At 37.1% G+C, this 21,665-nt stretch overlaps 1 protein-coding gene across 1 annotated transcript in view; it reads left to right on the forward strand.

The window, feature by feature from the left end:
- Positions 1-21,665, forward strand: part of LOC150102039 (RIMS-binding protein 2-like) — a 540,578-nt gene that overhangs the window by 450,139 nt on the left and 68,774 nt on the right. Inside the window, exon 29 of the mRNA XM_090399955.1 lies at positions 11,221-11,419. Within this exon, the coding sequence (XP_090256081.1) occupies positions 11,221-11,419 (199 nt within the window). The remainder of the gene's footprint in view (positions 1-11,220; positions 11,420-21,665) is intronic.

Consider the following 21,665-nt stretch of genomic DNA (forward strand, 5'->3'; position numbering starts at 1 on the left):
GAAAAGTGTAAAGTCATGCATTTTGGGATTAAAAGATTACCAGCTGTGTACTACACTGATGGAACAGTACTCCAAGAGATTGATGAGGCTAGGGATTTAGGGGTGTTGGTAGATAGGGAGATGAAGTTCAGAGGACACATTGTTAAGGTATCCAAGATTGCACATAGGATTACTTGGTTGTTGAGGAACACACTGACATCCAGAGATAAAGAGGTTATTATTCCCCTTTATAAAGTGTTGATACTTCCACATTTGGATTACTGTGCTCAGGTGTGGTCACCTGGATTCCTTGGAGATGAGGCGGCTGTGGAGAGGATTCAGAGAAGAGTGATCAAGTTGGTGAGTGATGTAAAAAATGCTCCCTACATTGATAGATTGAGAGCTTGTGGATTGCAGAGATTGGTTGATAGGCGAAGAAGAGGGGATATGATAGAAACATTTAAATTGCTGAAAGGTTTTTATAGGATTGATGTAGGGGAAATGTTTCAGCTGTGTGATAGTGATGGAAGAACAAGAGGTCATCCCTGGAATTTAAAGAAGAGTGTGGTTAACAAGGGTGTCAGAACAAGGTTTTTTGCCTGGAGGGTGGTGAATGAGTGGAATTCATTGCCTGACTTAGTTGTGAGCTCTTCGTCTGTAAATGAATTCAAGAAGAGATATGACAGATATTGTTTTGCTAGTTTGGGTCTCCCACAATGAGTCTACTGACTCCATGGAGATATCTGTAATAATAATAATAATAATAATCATTTATATCATTGGGCAGATCAGATAGTAATGTTATCTGTGAGAGTCAGCATGGATTTGTTAAGGGACACTCTGGTTTTAGTAATATAATTGCCTTTTATAATGAAGTGACAAGAGTGGCTGATGAGGGTAAAGGCATATTCAGCCATTTTTTTGGATTTTACAAAGCCATTTAACAGGGTACCACACGATAAGCTGATATTTAATGCAGCACATGGTTTAGATGTCAAGTTGGTGAACTGGATTACTAATTATATATTGGGTTTTATCCTTTATTCAAGTGTTAGCAAACAAAGTTTGCACGTGAAGTACTTTCAGGACTGGGGCAACTTGTTGTAAAGGTGGTATAAGTTCTCATCACTTGCCTTAGTATCTCCCATAATGCAAAGCACATCTCCTTATGGACATGCATGATGCTGTGCATTCAGCAAAGGGCCACTACCCAGACCAGTTTTGACCTTTATTGAGGTGCTGTTTAAGTAAACACCTCTCTAAAAATTAGGCGGTCCCCCAGACCACTCCCTATGAGTTACCGCCAAACTCAGTGGTGGCTCCACTCAGTGACAGGATCATTCCATCACCGAAACCTGCTCAGCTTTGTTTCTACCCAGTGGCAGGCTCACCGCACCACCAGACCGAGCCATAATCTCAGCGGTGGCCCCACTCAGAGAGTGGCAAAAACCTACCCCAAGCACAGCCTCTCATACCTCAAGGAAAGGGACCACTTATGCCAAAAGCACATCAGTGGGATCCAGACCCAGAGGTGGTGATAGTAAGGTGGAAGTAATGGAGAAGTCATGTTTACTATACGAGTTGCCAAAAGGTGTCACACCCAATTATTAAAATTCTCTGGATTAAAGATAAGTTTATGGAAGTTTTTTCACTTGGCTATGCTATAATTATATACAGTCATACCCTGACTTACACTATCCCGACTTACGTGAATCAGGAGTTACGCAGTTTCATATATGTACGTATTCCCATCCTGCTTCATGCCTTGCCACTAGTCGTATCTTTCAGGTGCCGGCCGCATTCGCCAGTGTCGCACATGCTGTGAACAAGCACTGACATGTTTCGCACGGTCTCCATTCATACATGATTTTTATAGTCTACAAACCTTGCGATTGTTTAATGTTATGTTCTTGATAAAAATTTTATCACAGAAAAAATAATGTCATCCAAAGGAAGCAAGTCCAATTCTTCTACAGCTAGCAAGAAACGAAAAACTTTGACTTTGGAAACAAAACTCAACATTATTAAGGATTTTGAAGGCAGAATGAAAATTTATGAACTAGCAAAAAAGTTCGATCTACAGGAATCCACAGTAAGAACAATCATAAAAGAAAGGTTTACAGATTTTGGAGGACATAGATTCTAACGAGGAACAAAATATAGCCACAAGGCAAGGAATAAAAAAATCATTAGCTTGCTATGAAGAAATTTTGCATGACAAGAAAAAGACATTATGCCATCAGACGAATCTATTAGATTTTATGAAACCATTGACATTAAAATAACTTTACAGAAAACTACAATTATGATTATATTTCTTAAAAAATATAGGTGTTTTTGTAAACCTCTGGTCCCAATTAACTAATATTTTGTATGTTTGTATGCAAAATTATACCCGAGTTACGCGAATTCGACTTACGTGCTTTTTGTCGGTCCCACCTACTGCGTAATTTCGGGGTATGATGGTATTGGGTTTTATCCTTTATCCAAGTGTTAGCTAACAAAGTGATATAAGCCTTTGTTAGCAAACAAAGGCTTATATCACTTTGCCACAAGACTGGGGCAACTTGTGGTAAAGGTGGTATAAGTTCTCATCACTTGCCTTAGCATCTCCCATAATGCAAAGCACATCTCCTTACGACATGTATGATGCTATACATTACAGGAAGGACCACTACCCAGACTGGTTTCCACCTTTATTGAGGTCTCATCAGTGGGAGCCAGACACAGAGGTGGTGATGCTAAGCCAAGCATAGCCAAGTGAAAAAACTTCTATAAATTTATCTCTAATCCAGAGAATTTTAATAATAGGGTGTGACACCCTTTGGCAACTCGTATAGGTAAATATGACTTCTCCATTACTTCCACCTTAGTATCACCACCTCTGGGTCTGGCTCCCACTGATGAGACTCCAATAAAGGTCGAAACCGGTCGGTAGTGGTCCTTCCCTTAATGCATAGCATCATACATGTTTGCAAGGAGATGTGCTTTGCATCATGGGAGATACTAAGGCAAGTGATGAGAACTTATACCACATTTACCAGGAGTTGCACCAGTCCTGAAAGTACTTCAGGTGCAAACTTTGTTTGCTAACACTTGGATAAAGGATAAAACCCAATATATAATTAGTAGCATAGCCAAGTGAAAAAACTTCCATAAACTTATCTTTAATCCAGAGAATTTTAATAATAGGGTGTGACACCCTTTGGCAACTCGTATAGGTAAATATGACTACTCCATTACTTCCAACTTAGTATCAACACCTCTGGGTTAGGCTCCCATTGATGTGCTTTTGTGCAGAAGTGGTTGTTTTTCCTGAGATGTGAGAGGCTCTGCTTGGGGGTAGGTTTTTGCCTGTCACTTTGGTCACTCGTATTGAGTGGTCTGAGAGACCTCCTCAGTTTTAGAGAGGTGTTTACTTAAACAGCACTTCAATAAAGGTCAAAATCTGGGTAGTGGCCCTTCCCTTAATGCATAGCATCATATATGTCTGCAAGAAGATGTGCTTTGCATAATGGGAGATATTAAGGCAAGTGATGAGAACTTATACCACATTTACCAGGAGTTGCACCAGTCCTGAAAGTACTTCAGGTACAAACTTTGTTTGCTAACACTTGGATAAAGGATAAAATCCAATATATAATTAGCACTATAGCCAAGTGAAAAAACTTCCATAAATGGATTCAGGATTGGCTATCCAATAGATATTAGAGAATACTGTATTGGGGAGTGTAGCAAGGAAGCAGAAGGTATAAGTGGGTCCCACAGGGCTCAATGACATTGTAAATGGATTGCTGGGGAATATTCAGTTGTTTGCAGACAATGTGAAGCTGGGAAGAGTTATAGTATTAGTGCAAATGTGGTAGCCCAGCAAGAGAATTTGAATAAACTGGAGAGATAGGCAAATGAATGGGGGTCTCAGTTTAATTGAGCTAAATTTAAAGTCTTGAAGTTTGGGATACATCGATGGGAGGCTGCATACTCTGTCGAAGAAACTGTACTGGAGGAAGTAGGGTTGCAATACTGAGAAGGATGCTGACCTGCAGATATAAAAGAGTTGTCATTCCATTGTATTAAACCCTGATCAGACTATACCTGGACTATAAATTTGATCCCCAGGATTTCAAGAGGATAAATTAACCATGGAAAGAGTGCAGAGGCAGATAACAAAGATGGTATCAGGACTATTTAATGTTAGTTATGAAGATAAGCTGAGGGAATGTGACTGCAGAGTATGGTACATAGAAGAAGGAGGCGAGGTGATATGATTGAGACTTTTAAACTCTTGAGAGATAATTACAGGGTTGACACTGTGGAGTTCTTTCATTTGGTGGAACACAGAAGAAGGAGCAAAGCAACGGCCCATCTCTGAAAGTTACCAGGGATGGAAGTTACCGTCCCTTGTAACTCCTCCTCCGTGGAGGGTGGCTGAACGGTGGAATCCATTTGCTGACAGACTGGTAAAATGTTTTACAGTGGCTACACTGCATAATTGAAAAGGCCTGGTCGAGAGGATTGAATTTGAGATGATTGGATTGAAATATAAAAAAAAAGGGAAACGAAACTGAATGTGAGAATTACATATTTTCCCTACTGCATATTCCTGCTAATATTTATAATGTATATTTGAGGAATGATAAAAGTAAAAAATTGTGGAATGGAAGTTTAAAAAATAATGTGCTGGATTCAAGTTAAATAGAGGTTTTTAGAATCAGATTTTCAATTTAAGACAAATAGTTGAGGAATCATGGGAATATAACAAGGATTTTTAAGTTTTGTTGATTTGGAAAATGGTGTAAATGGGACATTACATAAAGCTATGCTTTCTCCATATTTCAGCAGTTAGAATTGAAGGATGTACAGGAAGATGGTTTGATGTAAAATCAGGTGTGAGACAAGGGTGTACACTATCTCCACTGTTATTCATCATCTATATGGTTCACATTATGAAGGAAAGTGGTATTGTACCTGATATCAAAATTGAAAATTTTTGTCTGAGCGCTTTACTTTATACAGATGATGTTATATTTCTAAATAAACCCAGCACAAGACTGCAAGATTCGCTGACTAAATTGAATATCTGCTGTAATAAATTTGAAATGAAGATCAGCAATGAAAAGATACAGACAATGTGTAAATAGGCAGAAACATAAAAATATCAACTACAACCTGAATGGAAAACCTGAATAGGCAGATAGTTTCTGCAAATAAGCAGAAACATAAAAAACATCAACTATAACCTGAATGGAAAACATGAATGGAATAGGAGAGAAATTAGTTAAAACACTAAAATAGCTGTATAGAAGACAGTGTTGAAATCAATTTTAACTTTTGGACCTGAGAACTGGGTTAAAAATAAAACACTTCATCAAAGACTGGAGACCACAGATATGAGAATTCTGAGAAAGATTGGGGAGGGGAAAATGAATCAATGGCAGAATCATGTTAAAATGAGGATAGGAAAGAACTTGTTAACATTCAGGAATATGTTAGTATAGCTAATCTCAGGTGATATGATCCCTTAAACATACTGGACAAGGAAAGATAAGCAAAACAAGTGCTTTTTGCCAGGTTGGCAGGAAAAAGACCCAGAGGAAGACAAAAGTTTGCTGGCTTATTAATTAAAAAAAGTTCCTTAGAAGACAGAAATATAAGATCTGATAATGTTGAAGTCTTAACAGATAACTGATTAATTTGGTGGAAAAGTGTCAGTAGGAAGTTAGTAATGATGTAACTTTTTCATGCAATATTATCATAATTCCTGTACAGCACCTGAGGGTAGACATCAGATAGTTGATGATAAGAACTAGCTTGTTAATTATGTACAAGTTTAGCCAAAATTTCATACTCTGAGTCTTTTGGATTTCACTAAATAATAATAGTAATAAATAATAATCAACTAGAAGAGAATTGGTTTCATACACTGATGGAACATTTGTGTATGAAATCAAAAAAATTTCTTCAAAGACAATTTTTTTAATTTTGACAAGAAATATAATTATACTGTGTGTGTGAGATAGAGAAAGCATACAACTGGTCTAAAAGCAACATCTTCTTTATGTATTTTTGATAGATCTTAAAACCTAGGGATTCTACTAAAATGATTTCAAAATTAAGTGGATATTGAATACCACATTATTTTTTAGCCGAATAAGAAACTCAAAAATAGGAAATCTAATCTAAGAGTTTCATACCAAATATAGAAAACTATATATATAAAGATTGGTGAGTCCTAGCATAAGTCAACACCTAGTAGTGCAATGCTAGGGCGACTCGTAGTAAAGGTGGAGTAAGTTCCGATCACTGTTCTTAGTATTTTCCCATAATGTAAAACACAGCTCCTAGGAGATGTATTACTGCTCTACATTATGAGAAAAGGTCACTACCCAGACTGGTTTCGACCCTTTTTTGAGGTCTCATCAGTGAGTAGGTAGATCTAGATGTAACACTAAGGTTTCAATGGTCATAACTTATATCTTTACTGTATGAGTTGCCAAAAAAGGTGCACAAATACAATTACTGAAATAAGAGCCAACAGGCTTCACTTTGGCAAAATAAAACTTATTCAAAATTAAGTGAATATTGAATACCACATTATTTCTTAGCCGAATAAGAAACTCAAAGATAGGAAATCTAATCTAAGAGTTTCATGCCGAATATAGAAAACTATATATAAAGATCGGCGAGTCCAAGTGTAAGCTAACACCTGGTAGTTCAATGCTAGGGTGACTCGTAGTTGCCAGGTGTTGGCTTACGCTGGGACTCGCCGATCTTTATATATAGTTTTCTATATTCGGCATGAAACTCTTAGATTAGATTTCCTATCTTTGAGTTTCTTATTCGGCTAAGAAATAATGTGTTATTCAATATCCACTTAATTTTGAATAAGTTTTACTTCGCCGAAGTGAAGCCTGTTGGCTCTTATTTCAGTAACTACTAAAATGAGCTTTTAATCCTTGTCCCAGCTTCATCTAGTATTGAATTTAGCTTACTGATTGGCTCTTTGTGGAGTTAAACTCTATTATTATTATTATTATTATTATTAGTTGCAGTAGTAGTAGTATCCCAAGACCCTAATGGAGTGTCAGATTCATCACAGGGGGTCCCTTCTTTGTCATACACATAGCTCATCATACCATACCTTAAATACATTCAAATTCATTGCAGACACCACACTCTCAGGCAATGCATTCCAATCATTCACACATCTCGATGCAAAAAACCTGCTTCTCACTCCCTTGCTCACATCCTCCTTATACTGCTTCCAGGGTGACCGTGCAAGAAGACTTGTTCAAGATAAGGACCAATCTCTTGTTCTCCCCCCCCATCTCCTGCCACTTCATGAAAAACCTCTTCAACATTAATGCTATAACAACCTCTTGCCAACTTGCATATCGCTATCATATCACGTTTCTTCCTCCTATCTGCTAAACTGCAAATTGTGTCTTCTCAACCTTTCTTCATAATCAACATTCCAGAAACTACATCCCATCTTTGTTTCGCAAAGTTTAAAACCTTACATTTTGCAACATTGAACTTGTATCCCCATTTCTGTGCTCATTCAGTCAGTTTATTCAAGTCTTCTTTGCTTGAATGGCAAAGTTGTTGCCATTCAAGTCTTCTTGAATGGCAACAACTTTGCGTCATCTGCAAAAAATTAAATATTTCCATCCAAATTTTCGCCAATATCATTAATATACAGTTTAAACAACAATTGCTCTAAAACAGACCCCTGAGGCACATGACTAGTGACCTTCCTGGATATTGCTTCCCATACACAAATTGCTGATACCTATCAGATAGCCAGCCTCCAATCCAATAATATCCAACCCCATCAACTCTAGTTTGACTGTCAACTTATCATGTGGTGATCTATCAAAAGCCTTTGCAATCTTCTGATGTTTGGTTCAATTGCATAAGAGGAATGTTATTCTATTATAATCCACAGTATCCATAACTACTGCAGATCTTCCTTCATCAGCATTTGTAATTATTATTATTATTATTCGACACCTCTAAGGAGTCCAAAGACACATCGCAGGAGGGCACCTACTATACAACTGTCTCCACCACTACACCGAACCTCTACCAATCATCTCCATCAACGCTATCTACCACCCACCACCACAACGTATTTTTTTGTCTGTAAATTGCTTGTGTTCTGAAGGGCCGATTTGTCTGTATTCGGGATGAAAAACCCGAGTTTCTGGGAGGAAAAACTCTGCTACCTCCGTATCAGATCAGCTAACTCACCACATAAAGATTCCTCCCGTCGTGACAAGAATCGAACTTAGACCTATTCCAATCGAAGGACGCAATGTACCGTCGTTCTTCCAATTGTGCTACGGAAACTTTTATGATAAAGCTTATCTCTGATGACAGGGAAGAACTGGGATGAATGCTTTATAGAGAGATGTCTTAATAGATGTCTGTTCTGTCTCAAAGAATTTATAAGGCTTTAAACTTGATAGGAGAATGGTTTGATGGAGGAAATTTAGATTTGAATAGTACAGAAGCAATTTCAAGCCATAGTTTATCGGCATTATTACTCAAGAGAGAAGACATTACACTCATTATTATGAGAAATCAAGAAAAGGAATAAGCTGAGGGGTTAGAATCCTGTCGTGGGTATGGATGTTTGTGATTCTTTAGGTGGAAGTTGAATTTCATCATTGCCCATTGTGAGACCACTTATTGGAGTCCTGAAGTGGAAACAGTTCCATGTTTGATCTCTAGAACAGGATTTCTGGACAGAATGTAATTATTATTATTATTACATAATAATAATAATTTATTATTATGTAAAAAATAAATAAAAAAATATATAAAATTGATAAAAATGAAAAAATAAATCCTTAACCCCTCCATGGTATAAAATGTAATATAGGTTTGCAAATAACCTTTTGTTGGGGGGGGGGGGAAACATATGAGGGTTGTTTGAAAAGTTTGGTAAAAAAAAGTTCACATTTTTTTGGAAAAAATTACCATTATTTCTCAACTTAGTCTCCATTGAGGTCTACACATTTGGTCCAGCGAGTTTCCAATTTTTTCATCCCATCTAAAAAGTAGGATTTGTCAAATTGTGCAAAAAGTCATTGACAGCCTTGATGACATCCTCGTTCGAAGAAAATGTTTTCCCCACCGAACCAAATTTTGAAGTTTGGGAACAACAAGAAGTCACACGGATCGAAATCCAGAGAATACAGTGGATGTGGAACCACTTTGAACCTCAATTCTTGCAATTTTGCCATTGCAACAGCCGATGTGTTGGACAGTTCATTGTCTTGATGAAAAAAAAAACACTTTTTTGTGCACCAATCTTGGCCGTTTTTCCCTTCAGTTCTTCTTTTAAACGGTCCCAAAATGATGCATAATAGACTCCTGTTATTGTCTTATCCTTTCCCAAATAATCTATCATGATAATTCCTTGGAAATCCCAAAAAACAGTGGCCATCGCCTTCCTGACTGACAAAATGGTCTTTGCTTTTTTTAGTGCTCTTTCACTGGGCATTGTCCACTGTTTTGACTGCTGCTTGGACTCAGGTGTGTAGTGGGGGCTCCAAGTTTTGTCTAAAATCCTGCGAATTTCGATTAAACATCACCAAACACTGCGTTGAAATGTCTTTTTGCATGCATTTTTGATCGACAGTCAACAATCGCAGCACCATTGCACACATAGCTTTTTCATGTGCATTTTTTCATGCAGGATATTATACACCGTTCATTTGAGATGCCTACAATCTCAGCAATCTCACGTACTTTCACTTGGCGGTCTTCTATAACGATACCATGGATTTTGTCAATCATTTCCTTAGTAGTGACCTCAGTCAGGCATCTGGAGCACAATGTGCTTATGACCACGTCTAAACTCATTTATCCCAAAATAAATAGTCTAATGCTGATGCAGTCCCCATGAAAACTGCATCTAACTCGGCTCTGATCTGCGCAGCTGTCCACTTCTTCAAATAAAAGTGTTTTATCACGAAACTTGTTTTTCTCCATTTTTATGAAAAATGCGAACATGGTCATTTTAAATGTTTGCCAAACAAGAACTATGCATCGCACATGGCTAAAATTTTGCCAGGGGTCATGAGAAAATATGATACAGCCGACACTGGTATGAATGAATCAATTGTGTCACGTCTGTTGGAAATGTACCAAACTTTTAAAACAACCCTTGTAAAAAAACAAACAAACATATCCTTTAGCTAATATAGCTGTTTTTGTTGAAGTAAATGGCCACCTAAAGATGTTGACAATCCATTGTGAATTGTGAATTGCAATTATTGGCTATGAGGTTTTATTTTAACGGGATGGAATCAAAATTGCAGTTAAGGACACAAATTGTTAAAGGCACAACAGAGAATCTCTGCCATGCCTTTAACAAACTTTTTTTATTCTTCTCTTTTCTTATTTGCTCATTTCTTATTCTTCTCTTTTTGTTTGTTTCAAAATAAAAATCAGTTTCAGCTGATCTAAAGTGAGTTTTTTTTTTTCTTTTATGTTGATGTTAGCATTCTCCAGATTTGCATTGAGGTTACTTGAAGCCCTTTTTGTCTTCCTGTTGAAATTTGGTGTCCTTATTTTAGTTTCAAGAACATCTGTTTTGGAAAGCTTATTTGTCTCATCTCTTGTTCTTTGGCTTCTTCTTCATTTCCAAGTGATATGTTTTGGGAAGCAAATATCTGGCATATGTGACCAATCCAGCAAAGATTTTGGTGAATATCATTGCTTCATTACATGTGCACCTAACTTTTGTCTAAATGCTTATGTTAGTGTACCTGTCCTTCCAATAAATCTGAAGGAGGTTTACATTGTTGATGGTATTTGTCCACTTTGGAATGACAATAGTCCTATATGTTGATTGCAGTATGGGTGTCAAAGTGATCAAAGACTTGCTTTCTCATACATTCTAAGGTGTACTGTTTCAAATGAATTTCTTTTTCAGTGTCAGAATTTGCTGAAGGAGATAACCTTCCAAGATAAGGAAATGACTGATTTCCCAAGGTTTTCCCATTCACCTGAATGATATGTACTGACCCTGAATCAGCCTATCTGCTGGAGTGGATTGGTTGATTTAGGGCAATAGGGCTGATAGATAGATTCTTTTAAAACAACTTATCTGCTGGAGCAGATAGGCTGCTAAAAAATTAGATTCTTTTAGTTTAGGCCTTGAATAATGTTAAGGATTATAAATTTCTGTTATAATATAGAATATGTAATTCATTTTTAAATGTTTAGGTATATGGAGAGAAAGATGCTGATGGATTTTACAGAGGTGAATCAGCTGGAAGAATTGGATTTGTTCCTTGTAATATGGTATCAGAAGTTCATATGGAAGATGAAGAAATGGCTAGGCAATTAATGAATGAGAATGTATCTTCACGTCATCATCATCATCATTCTACAACAGGTGATTTTTGTGAAACTCACTTTCTCTGTAAATTGTTATGTTTAGATAATCTGACAGTATTTTTTCTTTCTCAACACATCTGGATTTGAATTTCAGCTGAGGATAATTTAGTTAATCTTATACAGAGGTGGAAGGATGTTTGCTCAAAGAATTTATTTTATTTTATTTTATTTTATTTTATTATTTTTTACCCCTGCAAAATAGATAGGATAGAGAACACATGCAATTAACAAACATATACTAACATCATGGCCTTAGTTGCCTTTTCTATAATTCCAACCAACTTCAACCACCCTTGGCCTATATATTGATCTCTACTAATTTATATTACCTTGATTACCTTGATGGACCCGTGTTTCACTCAGGATTTCTGCATAAGTGCAGGTCACAAAAATGCCTTCAACGATCTCAATCCTGAGCCTCTCTCTTCCATGTTATACCCATAGATTTCACTAGTGGATCTTCCCATCTTGTAGGTGGTCTTCCTGGTTTTCTCTTTATTCTTGGTTGCCAGTTGAGTATTCTATATGTCCATCTGTTATCCCTGAGTCTGGCTATGTGACCTGCCCATCTCATCTTGCTTTCATATACTGCAGTTACCACATCTTTCATATCTGATCTCTCTTTCTTAGTTCCATGTTTCTAACATGTTCCATTCTGCTGATGTTACAAATTCTGCGTTCTATTGCACGCTGAGTTATTCTGAGAGTCTCTTCTTATTTTCTTGTCGTGTTCCATGTTTCTGATCCATATGTGAGTGATGGTAGAATATCACTATTAAATAGTTTTGCCTTCGGAGAGATGTCAAGATTTGGATCAGTAAGTGTTTCTTTTAGTCTGTTGAATGATAGCCATACAGCTTTCTTTCTTTTTGCTAGTTCTTCAGATAAATCGTTATTCATTTTTATTGTATGTAGATACTAATTTATATGTAGATTCTAATTGTCTATACATAAGTGTGTGTGTATATATATATATATATATATATATATATATATATTGTGCTGAGCATGCAAGCACGCACACACTTATTACATAAGTAGTCATTCATCTAAAATGCCTGTAAACTAAATACTACGCAAACAATTCAAACTGTTCAAGTTAACTAAGACATACAGTATATATATATATATATATATATTTATTTATTTATTATCATTATTATAAACTCTAAAGGATAACCACAGTTAAGAATACTACATAAATTGTCCATGCACAGTGTTTGCAGTTAATCAGTTTAGTTGTAATGTGATGAAATGTTAAAGATATATTATTTTAGTAGTTGAGGAAAGTGTGTTTAAAGTCATTTGTGATATATTGACACTATCTGCTCTTTTTTTTTTCTGTCTTGTCTATCGTTATCTCTCCTTAAACATATTAATCTACTATCTGCTCATTTTACAAACTCACTACATGCCATGAGAAAACCTGCATGGCTTTTTAACATCACCCTTACTCATCTTCCAGGGATGAAACTGAGTTCTCCCACTTGCAGTGAACTTTAAAATCTCATTTCTATTTATACTGTAAGATCCCTTTACAAACTTGTATGTTTCTATCATTTCTCTTCTCTTCTCCTCCATTTATTTCTTAAATGATGAAGATCACATTCACTCAATCTGTTCTCATATCCACATTTCCATAGGCCATAATATATGTCATCTTGGCAGAGATCCAGCCGAATCTCTGACTCTTCCCCCCCCCCCATCTCTACTAAATCCAAGTGGCCACATCTGAGCAGAGTAATTTAGATGTGGTCTCATTAAAGTGATGTAAAGTGTAGAGCAACTTCTTTGTTACAAGTTAGTGTTATCTTCAATATTGCAGTTATCCAACATGTTGACATAACCACCATAACAGTGGGACCAAATTTTAACTGTCTGTCAACTATCATCACCAAATTTCTTGCTTCATTGACCACTTGCAGCAAATTCTCTTTAATTTAATATAATACTCTACATATCTGCAGTGTTTTCAGTCCAAAATGCATCATAACCTTACAATTGGCAACATTGAACTGACCCACTATCACTCTCTCCAAGTTTGTATCATCAGCTTGTAATTAGGATATTACTTCTAGATTGACACTGTCCAACATCTATAAGCCAGTTTGTTATTCTGTAAGTTGATGGTAGGTCATAAAAAATGTATATTATTATTATTATTAACATCTGACTTCCATGGAGTCAGAGACTCATCATAGAAGGTACACACTATTGCACACAATGCTCATCCAACAGCGCTTTAAACTGATTCAGTGTGTCTACATTTACAACACACTCAGGTAATGCATTCCACTCACCAACCACTCTCCATGCAAAGAACCTACTCCTCACTCCTCTGCTCACACCCTCCTTATACAGTTTCCAGCATTTTTCTTTTCTCATTCAGATTTATATTTAAGAGTTAATGCTAAAATTTAATAACAAGTTCTACTAAAGCACTATTGAAGATATACCATAAAACATATGTTATTAATGCCACACAGAGTATATTATTATTAAACTAAATTTTTGCTAATCCTGCTGACTTACACAACATCAAAGAATGGACTAGGCACTAAGAAAACTGTCCAGTGGTTTTTGCAATACTTGGCTATATATAAGAAGAAATCACACTCCAGTAGAATTGCTTGAAGTGAAGTTCCAAGTTATCCTTATATTCATAGTACTGAAACAAATATATCAATTGCATCAATTTCTGCACTTTTATATATCTTATAAGTAAAGTAGAAGTTGGTCATGATTTTGCATACATGGTTTCATAAATACAAAATTAATGACGGAAAATCTCACGTAAAAAGATTTTTTAATAGTATAATTTTCACCTGTGTGTCACAGGCATCTTCAGTACATGTTAAGCTCAAATTAAACAATAATTGACAATTCCAAAAAGCGCCACCTAATTGCTAGTGTGAGATAACTAAAAAGGTCAATAAAATTTCCTAACAAAAAAAAAAACTATATATACAATAAAAAGTTAGGAAAGATTAGCTGATTTGTAAAGTACTATCTCCCATAAAGGGGATAGACGTAAACCATCAGATCTGTATAAGTTAGGAGAGTGGAATAAAGTTTCACATGTTTCTTTATAAAGCCGTTCTATGAGGAACTGACTTTTGTGAAGGACTCTTCTTTTTCCAATGAACTCTATGTCTGGTTAAGATGGCATGTTCTGCAAGTCCAGACTGTTCAGGATTAAGGTACTGAATATAAGACTGGTGTTCTTCTACTCGAATAGAGGCAGATCTTCCTGTTTGTCTGAAATAAGATAATCCACAAGAGCAAGGAATCTGGTAGACACCTGGATAATTAAGATGTGGAAGCTTGTCCTTAGGAGAAGTGAGAAAGGTAGAGATTTTTCTGACCGGTCGAAAGGCAACAAAAATATTCAGTGGTTTTAAAACTTTTGCTATACATTCACTAATGCCGTATACATTATTATTATTATTATTATTATTATTATTGTTCCGGGAAACTCCAAGGAGTCGACAGACTCATCGAGGGAGGCCCCAACATCATGTCAAGAACAACTATTCAACATTCACACAGTATCTATCATACCTTGTCAACCACGCTCTTGCCCAGCTTCCATGCATGGCCCCTAGTCCTCCCACCACCAGTCATATTTTCAAAAATATCTTTTGGATCAATCTTATAAAAACCCTTCAGTAATTTGAATGTCTCAATCATATCACCTCTCCTTCGCCTATCGTCCAATTTCTGCAACCCACAAATCTTCAACCTATTCTCATAAGGTTCATTTCACAGACCTGCTATCATCTTGGTCACTCGTCTCTGGACCCTCTCCACTTCCTCCCCATCACGAAGAAACCCTGGTGCCCATAACTGGGCACAGAAGTCCAGATGGGGTCTTATCAAGGCTTGATACAGAGGAACAACAACTTGTTCGTCTCTGCATGTTAAAGTATTTTTCAGAAGCCAAGTGATTTGGTGAGCTGTTTTAGTTACTTTTGCAATGTGCCCCGTAAACTTCAACTCCCTATCCACCAACACTCCCAAATCCCTGGCCTCATCAATCTCCTGGAGTATGGTTCCACCAATGCGATATACTGCTGCTATTCTTTTCACCCCAAAGTGCATAACCCTACACTTTCCCCCTTAAATTGACATCCATTTTTCCTAGCCCAGTCCTCCAAACTATCCAAATCATCCTGTAAAATTTTGACATCCTGTGCACTCACAATTGCTCTACCCAACTTTGCATCATCAGCAAACAAGTGAACACTTCCTCTCAGATCCTTTCCAATATCATTGATGAACAAATTGAAAAGCAGTGGTCCAAGAACAGAGCCCTGTGGCACTCCACTAGTCACAAGACGTCTTTTAGACTCCACTCCTGAATAAACCACTCTTTGATATCTCTCCTTCAACCATCCTCCTATCCATCTCACCAACCCTATATCTATACCCATCTGCTCCAGTTTACTGATTAGGGTTCCATGTGGTATCCTATCAAAGGCCTTGGCAAGGTCCAGTAGTATCACTGTAAACCCATTACCCCTACCGAGTTCAGCCGTCACTTGTTATAAAACGTGAGCAAGTTACTGAGGCATGATCTACCCTTCATAAAACCATGTTGTCCCCCATACAATATCCCATTTTCATCTATCCAATCCTGTATTCTTTTCTTGACTAATTTCTCTAAGACCTTGACAATGATTCCTGATATGCTAATCGGTCGGTAATTTACAACAGCAGTCTTGGAACCACCTTTATGCAGTGGAACTATTTTCCCCTCTTTCCACCCGCTCGGGACTAACCCAGACCCGAGACTCAAATTAGACAAAATGGTCAAGGGTACTGACAATTCTTTAGCTGCTTCTCGTACAACACGAGCTGGTATACCATCCAATCCCACAGATGTATTGACATTGAGGTTATGCAATAGACTACTCACCTCCACTTCATTAACCACAATTCCCGTATAATCTACTGGTTTATTCGTTTCTGCAATGTCACCACCTGGATGATATACTCTTGCAAAGTGCTCACTCAGTAACTCAACTATCTCAACTGATTCAGTTACCTCCCTGCCATCGGCATTCTTTAAAATCAATCTGCCATGTACATTTTTCCTTTTACTTGCTATACATAAGGGATAGGAATGCACGTTATTTCTTCTGTGTTTGAAGAGGAAGACATATTGAAACTACTTAAAGCTCTTTTGATGAAGCAATTCTTATAACCATTAGATAGAAAGGAAGAAGTTATATATTGTACAGGGTGTTCGGGATAAATTTGACATATTTATAATTAATTATATTTTTCCGTAAGTTACATGTATTAACACACACTTCTCTTCATTTAAAAGTTTGGACCCTTCTTCATTCATATACAAGATGTCAGAAAGGATGGATAGCTGGAACCCACCTGAATCATGGAAGAGAATAACTTGTATCATGATGATTCGTGCCCGCCATCAAAATAAGGATATTACGACTGCTGCCCAATGCTCCCTGAATACAGTAAAAACAATCAGGCATGAACTAGAGACTTGCAATGGTGACTACGAGGATGTAGCAAGAAGAAAGATCCCTAGCAGACGATCTGATTGCGTTCGTACAGCAGAATTCCTCGCAAATCTGCAGGAACAGGTGTTGAAGAACCCTGGCATTGGAATTCGGGCTTTGTTCGTGGAGTTGCTAACTGTAGTCAAGCCCTGGATAACAAGGGTAGCCAATGGTAGGCCGTATGTATGGCAGCAGGATTCGGCCCCTTGCCACACCTCTGGGAAAAGTCAAAAATGGTTGTCTGAAAATTTCTACGACTTCACCAGTCCAAATGTTTGGCCTCCAAACTCCCCAGACCTTAATCCCATGGATTATTTTGTATGGGGCGCAGTTGAAAAAGACACCAATCGCACTTCCAGTAATACAAAAGCCCAGTTAATGGATAAAATTAAAACAGTTTTTGCGGCCCTTCCCAGGGAGACTGTAGCATCAGCTTGTTCGAGGTTCCGAAGCAGAATTGAAGCTGTGATCGATGCTAATGGTGGTTATTTTGAGTAAATCTTGTTGATAGTATTGTAATTAACTCTGCCTGTAATGTTTTTTTGTCAATTCATTAAATTTAATAGATACAAAGAAGATTTTCTTTTTCCTTACGAAACTGTCATATTTATCCCGAACACCCTGTAGTTCTTTCTGTAAAAGATCGTCTGACGAACAAAAGGAGTGGGCCTGATGAACCAGTGTTTTAATAGTACCTGCCTTTTGACTGGGATGGTGATGAGATTCCACATGGATATAATGGCCAGTATGAGGCTTCTTTCTATAGACTGAGAAATGTAGATTACCATCTGGTTAGCGAAGAATTAGAAGATCTAAAAAGGCTAGGCTAACAGGGTGCTTAAGGGTCATAGCTGTATAACTGAGAGAAGACCTCCACGTATCCTTTAAAGGAATGCGGAGAACCAACCAGGGCTTCTGACCTAATGTCCAATCCTCACGTTCTCGTGGTGCACCCTGTTGGGTATCTACTTGGATACTGAATGAACGAGGATGGGCTGGCAATTTGGGATTTAGCCGACCAAATTGTATTCTTATTGGTTAAACCAAAATAAAAAATGATGGTACAACATGACAAAATTTCATGCCGGCTGGGGCGTCGCCCGGTTAAACAAGCCCCCCCCCGTTGTTTTCGCCAAGGAACCAGGGCAAACAGCAGAAAGTCAGCTACTGGAACAAATCTGAAAACAAAGCCCAACTCAACATCACCAAAGTTAAAGATCGGTACTATCAACATAAGAAGTCTGAATGGCAAAGAAATGGAGCTAGCACGGGAATTAGATAAGTACCAGATCGACATAATAGGGGTGACTGAAACAAAAAAAAAGACAAAAACTGGTAAGATCTTTCTGAGCAATAAATACAAAATGTTATATTCAGGCAATGGCAATCAAGGAAAAGAAGGAGTAGCCATAGTATTCAAAAAAAAATACGAGGCTAATCTTCTTCAATCTCAGTCAGTCTCAAGTAGAGTAATGTAGGCAAATATGAGAATGGGAACTGGACAATGAGACTTATTTGTGCCTATGGTCCCACATAAGGTTCTACTAGGTAGAAATGGAGGAATTTTTTGAGGCTTTAGAAAAAGCAACTGACACAATGAAAAAGGAAAAGTTGGTCCTTGTTGGGGATCTAAATAGCAGAGTACGAAATGATTGTCAGACATACAAAAATATTTTGGGAAAATGTGGAGAAAAGAGCAAAGCTAATAATAAAGGAAATATCTGTTGGATTTCTGCTCAGGACATGGACTGGTTATTACTAACGCCATGTTCCAACATAAAAATGTGCACAAATTCACATGGAGAGAAGAGGCAAGGAATAAGAAAAGTCTCATTGACTATGTTATTGTGGATAGTGATGTTTTCTCCCTGGTGCAGGACACCAGAGTGTACAGAGGATTTGAAATTGGAAGCGATCACTATTTAGTCTTGAGCGGGATAAAATTGAATTTCATGTTGAAAAGAATAACATGTAAGAAAGTTTTAAAGCGAATAAAAGTTGAGCAGCTCTCAGATGTGAACTGTAGACTAAAATACACAAAAATTGTTGAAGAAAAAATGAAAGAGTTTGAGAACAGGAATCAAACCTTGGAGATTCAGTGGCAAGCCTTGAAGAAAGCTCTGATTGATTCAGCTCGAGAGGCATATGGTGAAGTTGTCTGCAAGGATAGAAAAATAAGAACTCCATGGCAGACACTGGAAGTTAAAGAGGCAGTGAAGGAAAAGAAGAAAGCATATCAAAATTCCCTGCAAATAAGTCAGCATGTGCTCTTAGAGAATACAGAGACAAATGCAAGAATGCTAAATACTGTGTAAAACTAGCTAAACAAAAGTCATGGGAGGACTTTGGCAAGAATATAGAAAATAAATATCAAGAAGGTGGCAAAATATTCTGGAGGTTGTTGAAGAAGCTTAGGAATGGAGGAAAGAGTGTTGTAAAAGGAGTTAGAGATGATAAAGGTGACATGAAAATGGGAGAAAAAGATATCCTTGAAGTATGGAGTAATTACTTTGAAAAACTGCTAAATGAAACAAGCAGTGATGACAGCACCGTGATAAAAAAACACTGACCAGGCATGCAGTTAGGAATACATATCCATACTTGAAGTAGAAAAAGCCATCAAAGGCTTGAAATGTGGAAAGGTAGCAGGAGTAGATGATATTCGACCAGAAATGCTGAAGTATGGTTGTATAAGAGTATTTCAGTGGCTGCACTGCATAGTTCAGAAAACCTGGACAGAGGGATGAATTCCCGATGATTGGAGTAGAGCTCTCATAGTACCCATATATAAAAAGGGAAATAAAACTGAATGTGAGAATTACAGAGGTATTTCCCTACTGAGTGTTCCTGGCAAGATCTATGCAAGTATACTTGAGAAACGGTTGAGAAGAATTGTGGAAGAAAAGCTTGGTGAAGAATAAGCTGGATTCAGGCCAAATAGAGGCTGTCAGGATCAGATCTTCACTTTACGACAAATAGTCGAGAAAGCATGGGAATATAACAAAGATCTGTATTTAAGTTTTGTTTTGGAAAAGGCATATGACAAGGTGCCAAGAGAGAAGCTATTCAATACGCTACAGTTATATGGTGTCAATGGGGCATTATATGGGGCATTATATCAGCAGTTAGAATTGAAGGAAGCACAGGAAAATGGTTTAATGTTAAATCTGGTGTGAGACAAGGATGTACATTATCCCCTCTGTTATTTATTATCTATATGGATCACATTATGAAGGAAAGTGGTATTAAACATGATATCAAAAATGGAGATGTTAATGTCAGCTCTTTGCTTTATGCAGATGATGTTATACTTCTAAATAAATCCGCTACAAGTCTGCAGGATTCTCAGACTAAATTGAATAACTTTTGTAATAGATATGGTATGAAGGTCAGCAAAAAAAAGACAAAGACAATGAAAATAGGCAGAATCATTGAAAATGTCAACTGTGCTGTGAATGGAGAACCTGTGGAACAAGTAAAACATTTCAGCTACTTAGGCACGATTTTTACTGAAGATGGTAAATTAAATATAGAAATAGACAACAGAATCAGCAAAGGTGATATGGTAGGAAGTCAATTGAATAAATTCATATGGAATAAGAGAGAAATTAGTCGGAACTCTAAATTAGCTGTATACAAGACATTGTTCAAACCAATTTTAACTTATGGATCTGAGAGCTGGGTCAGAAGTAAAACACTTGACCAAAGACTAGAGACCGCAGATATGAGAGTCCTGAGAAAGATTATAGGTGTGAACAGATGGTGCCAATGGCAATATCATATTAAAAACGAGGATATTAGGAAAGAACTTGACATTGTCAGCATCCAGGAATGTGTTAGCAGAGCTAATCTCAGGTGGTATGGTCACTTAAACAGAATGGGCGAAGAAAGATTAGCAAAACAAGTGTGCTCTGCCAGGTTGGCAGCAAAACGACTGAGAGGAAGACCAAGATATAGGTGGATTGATACGGTACAAAGTGCCTTAGACGATAGAAATAAGATCTAATAATGTTGGAGTCTTGACAAGTAACAGACTGATTTGGAGGAAAATTGTAGATAGGAAGTTAGTAATGATATAATTTTTTTCATGTAGTACTATCATATCCTGTACACCCCTTGAGGGTACATGGCAGGAATTTGATGATGATGATGAAAAAGGCTAACTGCTTATTTGATTCTATTTCAAGGGTAAACTAGATTCTTGGATGAAGTGCATTTAACTTAGTGAGAAACTGTTGTAGTTCATCAGAAGAGCCATTCCAAATAGGAAAATGTCATCGACATATCTGAACCAATGAGTAGGTTTGGGAGACGTTGTCAAAGATACGTTTTTCAGAATGTTCCATAAAGAAGTTGGAGATAGCAGGAGAAAGAGGATTGCCCACTGCTGTTCCTTCAATTTATTGATACTACTTATTTTTAAAGGAAAAATAGGCAGAATGTATTACAAAATCAATTTTTACTATGTCTGAAGGAAATTCCTGTTGCAGTAATTCAATACTTTCAGATAAAGGAACATTTGTAAATAAAGAAACAACATCTAAACTGATCATGAAATGAGAAATGTCCAAATGAAGATCTGAAATTTTATTTTTGAAATCTAAAGTATTTTTTATATAAGTATCAGTTCTTCTAGTTGAGGAAGTAAGTAAATTTGATAAAAATTTTGAAATTTTGTAAGTGGGACAACCTATACAATCTACAACTGGCCTCAATGGAATGCCTGGTTTATGAACTTTC

The sequence above is a fragment of the Typopeltis vanoorti genome, chromosome 11 (assembly GCF_054136105.1).
Source record: "Typopeltis vanoorti isolate ZY-2024b chromosome 11, IOZ_Tvanoo_1.0, whole genome shotgun sequence".
NCBI lineage: Eukaryota > Metazoa > Arthropoda > Arachnida > Uropygi > Thelyphonidae > Typopeltis > Typopeltis vanoorti.